We start from the raw sequence: 10,210 nt of genomic DNA, 5'->3' as shown, positions 1-10,210 counted from the left end.
TCAAAAGCCTCTTTTTGTCCTGTCAGTATATAGTGTTTTTCTCTTTGGAGTAAAGATCATATTACAGTGACAAATGAATGCTATGAGGAATAAGCACATTAAAAATGAGTATTCTGTAAGATGTTGGTGCTGAGTCATTATGCCCCTGATTTATAAACGGAGATCTATCACGGTAAGTGAAGAACAAGGAGATAAGAACCCTAGTAGAGAGCCCCTTGCATAAAGTTTGCATTGAAATAGATTGGACAAAAGCAGCAATTTATTCATGTTTTGCAAACATGGTCTTACAAACATCATACACAGCTGACACAAAGGAACAGACATTATCTCATACACCATGCTTCCTTCCAAATCACTTCTATTAAGTTACAACATTGGAACAAGTTAGTTACTGAGTTACACAATTCTTCAACATGGATATCTACCCACCAAGGGGCTTGGATTGGTTATTCCGACAGACAATTAATTTACATGTTTAATACAGTGCAGGATTTGTAACAGAATTAAAGTTATTCACATTAATATTGTAGTACATTATAAAACAGTATTGTTTTTGAAGATATAGGATCACTTATGTGCCTGCCTGTTTCAATTGATTTCCAGTTTCATATCTCAAAAACAATTTCACAATCAGGTTAGTTTTAAAACACTAAAAAACTATTTACAAATTAAGTGTGATTTTAAAAGTATTTGTTGTAGGTTTTGGTTGTTCCACTTAAATCTAAAACAGAAAAAAATAAATTACCCTTCTCCAACAACCATGCTTGAATTGAGTACCCACCATTGATATCTGGTTGTTAACAGCAAAGGATTACTGAGCATTAACTCTTCATGAGTTTTTCCAGATCTCCATAATATATTTCCTGGCCCAGGATACCAAATACACAGACATAAAAATGGCAATTGGCTTTTTAAACCACACACTCTGACTACAAAATCATTTTGTGTTGCATTCACAAAATGTTGAGTGGACCATATGTTACGATGTGGCACTGTGGTAAAATGAAGACTATGGTTGGGGCATATTGTATTTTTAATCTCAAAGTCATTTGAAAGCACAAAAAAAAAGAGGTTCATTTCAATTTTTGTACATACAGAATGTGAAACATTTTCTTTACATTAGGCATAGTCATAAAAAGCATGTAGAAGTTGTTTTGAAAATGCATTGTCATAGAATTTACAAACACTGTGATATCAAACACATTCTCAAAAACTGCTAGAGTATTGACACAAAACCTGACTCAAACGTAAGTTTTTCAGTAGACTTTATTTCTAACTTGCATATTTAGTAATTCAACTGTACCCAAGTTTCACTCATACTGCTTTAAAAACTCAAATACAGTGACATGACCTCAAGATAATTCTTCCCAAATAACCATGGGCCACGGCTTTACACTAAAAGGTCTGTCCGTGAATTTCAGAGCCCTGGCACTAGAAAACAGCACAAGACACAATGTCTATAAAACTGCACCACAGACAACAGCTCAAGACAAATTAGCTTAGAAAAGATAGTGAAACACATACTTTGTTGTGCTAATTTGACAGTCTAACTGTATGTTGTGTGAACAAATGTGGATTATATTAGGCTTGCTGTATAAGTTGCTTTTGGTCTCATTTACTCATTTGTTGGCTTAAGTAGTGTTTTGTATCTAGCAGGAGTTGAAACTTTACAGTCATCTTCTCTTCTCATATAAAAGTAGCTTAATCCTTTCTGGGGGAGAATAGCTAAATGGACTTAGTTGGCCATGTCCTCTTTTTGTACAAGGAATATCCTTGAATGTACACTTGCCCACTCTACATACTTTCTATATAAAAACAACACTTCTGTTTTTCTAATTGAAGTTTTACACCATTTACCCACTAGCTAATTTAACAAATTCACAAAGATAAATAGGGCTTTCTTAGGCCAACACTGAGGCTTGAGACAGGCAGTGAAGACAATGGTGTTTCTGTGAGATTATCTTTATAATATCACATGTAAACTCATGGGGGGAGAGAAGTAATATTTCAGCCATAGTGTTTTTAACTAAGCCCTTTGTTAAAATAATAGTTCAGTTGTTCACAGTCCATTTTGATAACCCTATACTCCTTATGTAATAATTATATATATGAACCAGAGAGAAATGACCATATATTCCTATATATGTAGAACAATCATTTGCGCATTACAAAATGAAAACAAACTAGAGAACATGTCTTTAATATTCTTCGGGATTAAAGAAAATTCATTTCCCCACAAGAGGAAAAATAAATTTTTCACAAGGGAAGAAAAAACCTTTCATTTCTAAGTTCTAATCATCACATTGATTTCTAGTGACATGTTCCAAATGTGATAATCACCTAACCTATATTTGTAACTTGGATTGTAGTGGAGTATTCATAAATGTTTGAGGTACTCTTCTGATGTCTGGAAAACCTGCAGGGAAAACTCACTATTTTATGAAAATATATCCAGCATTTCTAGTAAGTGGGAAACCATGATACACAATTATCATTATTTGTTGAAATGCAAAGTCAATTAACTTTTTATAAAAGAAAGTTAGCTTGCTAACCCAAACTTGGACTCACATGTCATAAATAAAAATTGGTCCTTTCCTAGTCGAAATTGTTTAAGTTCCCAACTCACGCTAGAGGTGCTAACCATCACAGAGCATATGCCAACTTGGGGGGCCAATTTGTCTCCTGGGATAGTCCACAAATCTCTTTCCAGTGCTCCCCACCACTTCCTTCTGCTGCTGTTCCTAGGACCAACCTCCCAATCACCTCATTTCGTGAACCCCTTTCAGAATCCAAAACTAGGAATTCCACACTTATCTCCTCAAGGTCCTCACAAGGAATATCAAAGACAAACAATTCATTGAACACTGCATTGGGAGTGCATTTTTTCACATGTGTCTTCTTTTTGCAGATTCTCTTTTTGGCGTGGTACAGGTTTACCTTGACATATGGATCTGCAATGGTAAAAGCAACATAAAAATAGATATTTCGTGTCAGTAACAATAGTAGAAGAATAGCTCTAAAGTGGAAAGTGAGAAGCAAGCTAGAAAAAAAATGGGACATAACATAAAACAAACAAACAAACAAAAACTAACAATGTTCTACTAACACAGTCTTATATGAATGACTCTTATCAGAGAACAAAATATAAGCACAGTTCTACAAATCCCTAACTTGAGTTGTGCAATATTGGGTAATTTTCTCTACTTCTCAATGTTTAAATAGATTTTTTCATTGAATGGACATTTAGTATCCACAGTGGGAATGCTCTTCTTGATTCTAAATTTTATGTGATTCTTTAATTCCCTGCCATGTTAGTTTCTTGTTCCCTAGTATTTACCTGAAGAATGGATTTTAAAACCATTCTTCTCTATCCACAGTTAATTTTATTATTTTTCCTTTCTTTGATGCATGCTGATTTTACCATCCTAAACTAACTTTGAAAGCCTATACTCAACTTTTGCTATACTCAATTTTTGTTATTGAAAGTGGTGGTCCTGGTGATAGTACTAGTAGTACTTCTACTATAGCAACAATAGTAGTATAAAAATAGTAATAGTGGCAGCAGCAATAACAAAAATAAATGACCGTTATATATATATGTATATATTTTGAATCTTCATAACATTTCAAACGTATTACAATACTTATGAAATATCTAGTTTTGTATAGATTATTACACATACCAAAGTTTACTAAACAGTCATGGAAATGCTTAGATTTGAACTCAGATCATTTTGAAGTGTAAATGAGAGTCCCTTTTATTCATTCTAAACATCATTTATATTCTGTAAAATTATTGATTAGATGATGATCAAAGAAGACGCCTAAAGATGAAACACAGCAAAATGAAGACTTTCCTTGCAAATTTTAAGTGTATTTCCATCATCTTAATTTTAGCAATGTACTCTCATCTCCATCCACATTATGCCTCAGGCTCATTTGATACATTATCTAGCATCTATTCCTGCTTTAATCCAGACTATAGAATCACACAGTTATCTTATTTTAGCAATAGTATTGACTCACATTTTATTCCTTAGAATGAGAAAAAATAAATTATGTCATTATTGTTGCAAATAAAAATGGTGAATCAAAATTGTAATCAATGTTCATTGCCAAATATTTCATCCAATATAATAAACAATAAATATAATTATCAGAGATATTCTCACCTGAAAGTCCAGATATGTCAGATTTAGGCAGGTGTCGAGCTTTTAAAACAACAACAGTGAGAGTATTTGTGGTGGATTGATAGCAAAGTGAGATCAGCAACTCACCGCGTCCTGAAGACTTCTAAACCAAGAGAAATAATATAAAACTTGTAGCCATTTTAGCATTAAAACTGTACATAAGTTAACATTTAAAGTAATATGACATTTTTATTTCAATGTAGCTCTTCTACTTAGTTTTATTTTATTGTGCTAAGGACTGAGTTACTGCATTTTGTGCAAGACCTTATCCTCCTAAAAACAGCTGCCTGCCATCTTGTGGTACTTTGAGGTATTGCAGGATGTTAAATGTGTAATACGTTGGCCACACCCAACATGAGAGATTTTTAAAAGACTTAACTAAGAGGAAAGCCTACAGGGATATATTTTTAGGGTTTTATTTACTTTTAATTTAAATATACATTTTCTCAAAGTATTTACATCAATGGCATATGTATAAGGCAATGAACACTGATGAACTTTGCTTTCAAATTCCTAAGCACCCTATAGAAAGAGTGAATTTAGAACAACTTAACTTTATTCTAATTGGGACAAGAGATACGGGGAATTTAAAGTTAACTGCTTTCACTTTTCTGCCTAAGCCCTTCTTTAATACAAGGTGAAACCGAATTTAATTAAATTTTTGAGAAAATGACTTTAAAATTTTAATGCTTTGTTTTAGAACATTATCATCATAGGATCCTTCATTGCATGATATCTAGATTTTACTTGTGCTTTAATGGCATTAGACAAAATTATAATGAACCTAGGAAAACTTGGGAAAAATAAACCTAGTTTTAACTAAAATGAAATATGAACTTAGTATTGTATTATAACCATGAAAAATGGTTGGACTGGAAAACTCCAGTATGTATTTGAGCCAAAGGTGGCAAAGAGCCACCGTATAATAAGCATTACAGTAAGAATTAAATAAGGCTGCAGAGTCTTCTTTCTTTTTTTAACTGTGTCCTTAAATGGCCTCCATGTCTTAGGCCAGCCTCTTAACACTGGAATTTATTCATTTTTACACAAGACAGGAAATAGTACAAATAAGCTTTCTGATATTATGAATGTATGCTGTATAGATATGTCATTCTGAAATATCACAATTGGAGTCAATTCAATTCTGGATCTAAAGTTGAAATAGAATTAAATTAAGATTAACTAATCCTTTATTATTTTGTAATAATTCAAGAAATACCAAAGTAGTATAACATACTAAACCAGAGTAGCTCATTTGCCATTAGAGTATAAAGTAGGACATTTTATTTTTGTTTTTGTTTTTGTTTTTCGGGCCACACCCATTTGATGCTCAGGGGTTACTTCTGGCTAAGCGCTCATAAATTGCCCCTGGCTTGGGGGGACCATATGGGACGCCAGGGATCAAACCATGGTTGCAATCTTTCCTTGGCTAGAGCTTGCAAGGCAGATACCTTACCTCTAGCGCCACCTCGCCAGCCCCTAAAGTAGTACATTTTAAACTCAATAAGACATACCTCCCTTCTGAAAAGCGAATTTTATAAAAAGTCAATATAACTTCCCAATATGAACTCAACTGTGACCTTAATTTTAAACTCAATTATGCTGATCTTTGAAACATCTTTGCTAGTGTGCTTGTGAGTAAAAATAACATTTGCCTAAATTTTAATATTAGTGAGTCTGTCAAACAAAATGCTTATGATAGGAGTTATCAAAGCTATTTATTACAGCTATCGTCAAATATGCATACAGAATAGCATTGAAAACATGAAGCACCTTATTTGTAGGCTTATTTGTTCCTTATCTAATCTATTCCTTCTTTTTCCTTTGCTCCATTTGTTTATTATTACTAATAAATACTATAAACATTCTATTATGGATTTATTTTAATGAAAAGATGCATATTAATAAACTACACATAAGATTGTTATAAATAATTTAAGTACTGAAAATTAATTACCCTAACATTTCTCTTGATAATCTCTCGGTTCATTAGCATTTTTCCATCAGATAATTCAATTCCTGAAAGAGGAATAAGGACTTCTCCAATAACATCATCTCTTGAAAACCTGTCAAAACTCAAGACTGTGAAGTGCAAGACCAACTCTTGGATCTGGGTGTAAGGGATCCCATAGAATGTAAAAGTCTCATCAAAAGCTGGGTCCAAGGTCTTTCTAAGAACTCTGGTTTTCACTTTATGCTTCTTCTCTGGCAAGATCGTCATTTTGATGTATGGGTCAGAGGTCATCGACTGCTCATCCATAGCTGGCAAACCACGGGCTTCTTTAATATTCACCACAAATGCTTTCCTCTCAAAGTTGTACTCTAAGGAGAAGAAGAGGGTTCCCAACTTCTCATGTTTTTCATCTGAAGTAAGGGAAGTACTGGACTTCAGGCTCTCTGAGGAAACAATTTCTTTTACACCTTCTGAAAAGAGCTTCGGTGTTACATTTTCTGAATCAGAGGGACTGCCAACTTTGAGATTTGTTTTGGGGAAATTGCCATTGAGATCACGTTTCTCAAGGTCCAGATGCAGTGAATTCTTTGACACAGCTGGCTTATTTTTATCTTCATTTTTGTCATCAGCTCCAAATTTCTTTTTGCTATTTAGGTTTTCTGGGTAAATATCAACACCCTTTAATACATGCACAAACTTATATGGAGGAGTCTTGTTAGACTTGGATGATTTTCTCTGACAGCAGATCCATGCAAACAGAGACACCGTGAAAACCAGGCCAAATGCACTGAAGATCCCCACCACTGTGGGGATTTCATCTGAAAAATGACCAATAACATACATTAAAGGAGCAGAGTTGAAGATATGTAATGACTCCAAAAGCATGTTGGGGGTGGCAATTGCCCTAATTTGCACAGAAGGGATTATTTCCAATGATCTTGGAACAAATAATGTATACATTTGATATCACCTTGAAGTGAAAAACACAGTCTGTGTGACACATTCACACAAATAAAATATAATACAAAAAATTCTTTTTGGGGAGCTGTTTTGAAATAAAATTAAGATGAGAAATAATAAGGCCTGGGATGAGAATGCTAAATAACACTGACCTATCTGTTTTCTCAGATGACAAAAGTCAACTACAATATGATAGGTCAGGTAAAAATTCATTATGTTCTCATTTTTTAGACATTTTTAGACTTGCCAGAAGCATTATTCTTCTGACTATGAAACTCTCACTGTACGTTCTTAAAACTGGGAGATAATAGATATTCTAAGATATTTTTATTTACTCAGCTTCAAGTAGCAAACTTTAGTGTTTCAGATAGTTTTGTGAAATAGTAGAGCTTTAACTGCAGTGTCACAAACTAATCTATTTTATAAAACATTGGTAAAAAATATATATGAAAAAATCAACTAATTTATTCTTTAAAAATAGTAAGGATGTTAAAAGCACATCTTATAACACTACGTAATCCTTTTATACCAACTCTCAAATTTCCCAAACACCAAACTACCAGAGTATAAACATGGTTATTAAGTGACCATTATTCCAAAACATCTAAAGAGCAGAGTACATTTAGGTAGATTTGAGTTAAATTTTGACTATAAGCATGTTTTCTAGTACATTTGCTTATGGTAAATGGTAATCAAATATATTTGACATTAAATAAGAGCACTCTAAATTATTAACATTTGGTAACACTGATTATGTGAAGCTTATAATATTCCCCATATAAGCATATTTTTCAATAAAACCATATAACTATACCTGGTCACACTGCATCAATGGAGTCAACAATTTAACATAATCAAAATGAATGTGGTTAATATGATATCGCCTGAACTTGGTTCCACTTCAAAACTCATTTTTATTTCAAAGTGTGAAAAATGAAGTTAAAAGTTCCAATCAGGAAAATGTTGAGTCTTACTTAAGAAAAACATCAAAAGATCAATCTTTTGTTATTTACCACCCATCTCCCCATGCCTTCTGCCTGCCTACTTCATTATCACAAAATAAACTAAAGACTTAAAACTGAGAATGAGAAATAAGAGATAAACAACCCATAAGATTTTAGCATGATGATATCAAGAAACAAGCATGTATCAATAAAGTCAATCTTCTTATTGTCCAAATAAAAAGTCAATAAGTTGCATAGAAAATAATTAGGCAAGGGCTAGAGAAAGCAGCCAAACTTAATATCAGCTTTTTAGATATTCCTTCCATTCAAGTCTTTGTAGGGGAGAAAGACCTACTCTGGAACTAATAATCCAAGGCCAGAGAGCAAAAGCAATTCATGAACTAAGGCAGTTCTTTATCCAATAAAAGAAGAACAATAAAGACATAAAAACTGTGCTCTTTTTCTTTAACTGGTTGGTGGTTGATATGACCAGAGACACTCTTCAATAGCCATCTTTGAAAATGTCTAATATTTGGCCAATTTTGCTACAAATCAGGAATTGGGAACAAACATTACAGCTTATTCACGAAATTGGTCATTTCACTGAACTTAATAACAATTATCATGTCCATATTCTTTATTCACAAGCTTCTTTAAAATTCCATGCCTGAAAACCACTTTGAAAGTAAGTAAAACTCTGTTCTCATTGCCTTTGTAATAAACACAAACTAAAATTTCTGTTTTTACTTTGAAAAAGTCCATCTGATTATTTTATTTGTTAAAAGAACAAAGATCACTGCTTAAAAAATTGCTACATAAAAAAGAGAGATTGAGAAATCTAATTCTTGTTTCTAGTTTCTAGTAGCTTTTAACTAACAGACTCCAAGCACTTCCCTCTGGGCGTCAGTTCCCTCACTAGTGAAATGTAGTGAGCTCCGTTAGTCCATATGGAATCGCCTTTTAACTCTAGCATCATAGGATTTTTGTCTTTCACTAGCAACATATCCGAGAAATGCAAGGAAAACGGTGTAGAGAAAGGACCTTCTGGTACACTTTAGAATGATATATTCACTCCATAACCCAAATATGCTAGTTGTTTTGAAACGAGACCCAGCCCTTATATAATCACGAAAATATCAGACTTTTCTTAAGAAGTAAATGCAGATTACACAACCAATAGATTCCATCCCCAGACTTAATGATCCTATGAAGCAATAAGATAAAATCAAATAAAACAACAACTAAAAAAAAAAAAATGATCCCTTTCTCCTATCTTTACTCCGGGCGAGCTGCTTTTTACAGAGCCACCTAAATGGAAAGGAAGTTCTTGACTGTAAAAATCGCCTTAGCCAGCCGGCAATTGTATCAGAAAAGGTACCAAGGAAAGGTAAAACAGCAGACTCACGCAGGGTTCCCGGTTCCTGTTCTCATTTTCCTTGCACATTGACTATATAGAAACCTACGTTCCACATCTCAAGGGGCAACACATGCATGCCCACTCCAGAGTATTCAAGAAACGGTCTCAGTTATAAGTTGAGTAACTTGCTTACCAAATTCTTCCCGGCTGGTCGCGATCGGAGCCATTTTTTCCCTTTTTCCTTTCCGACTTTCTTTTGCTTGCTTGCTTCCCTTTTCTTTTTTCCTGCGTGCTCTGTCCGAGGTGCTGAACTGCGAACTCCCCAGCTTGCTCTCCTTGCCTGACGGGAAGCGCCTGCTCTCCTTTCCCGAGTGCTGAAAACAACAGCGCTGAGCCCAGGAGACCTGCGCCGGGAATGGGAGGAGACCGGGTGGGAGGGCCACTCGCCCTCGCACAGTGATTTGCTCCCCTGTTCCTGTTTTGGCTCTTCTGCAAGGCTCGTCTCCAGACTCTAGACGTGGCTGAAACCCGAATTGACGCAATCTTGACGCTACTGGGTTGAAATCAGCGCCAGCGGCCCCCACCCTGCTCCTCCCCACACTCGTTGGCTTTCCCAACCCCCGCTCCCCGTCTTCTTCCTCCCGTCTCCCCTGAGGATTCAACACACACTCATCAATTATTTTAACTGTTGGGCTACTGGAGATTCGCTTTGCTCTTCTAGGGGAGCCAGAGATGAGCCCTGAAACGCAGGCTCTGGGCGCCTCCTAGAAAATCTCCTAATCAGTAAAACGCGCCTGTGAGTAAT

At 34.8% G+C, this 10,210-nt stretch overlaps 1 protein-coding gene across 1 annotated transcript; it reads right to left on the bottom strand.

Annotated features, from left to right (window-relative positions):
• Positions 1-2,643: 2,643 nt before the first annotated feature.
• On the bottom strand, positions 2,644-9,883 carry SYT4 (synaptotagmin 4). The gene is made up of 4 exons (XM_049769140.1): positions 9,599-9,883; positions 6,148-6,962; positions 4,173-4,293; positions 2,644-2,951 (listed from the first exon to the last, which is right to left on the bottom strand). Exons 1-4 carry the CDS (start codon positions 9,630-9,632, stop codon positions 2,644-2,646), a joined length of 1,278 nt encoding a protein of 425 aa, XP_049625097.1. The 5' UTR covers positions 9,633-9,883.
• Between the last annotated feature and the right edge of the window lie 327 nt (positions 9,884-10,210).

Source organism: Suncus etruscus, chromosome 2 (genome assembly GCF_024139225.1).
Source record: "Suncus etruscus isolate mSunEtr1 chromosome 2, mSunEtr1.pri.cur, whole genome shotgun sequence".
NCBI classification, from domain to species: domain Eukaryota; kingdom Metazoa; phylum Chordata; class Mammalia; order Eulipotyphla; family Soricidae; genus Suncus; species Suncus etruscus.
The sequence above is the reverse complement of the archived record's forward strand: the minus strand, read 5'-3'. Positions and strand labels throughout refer to the sequence as shown.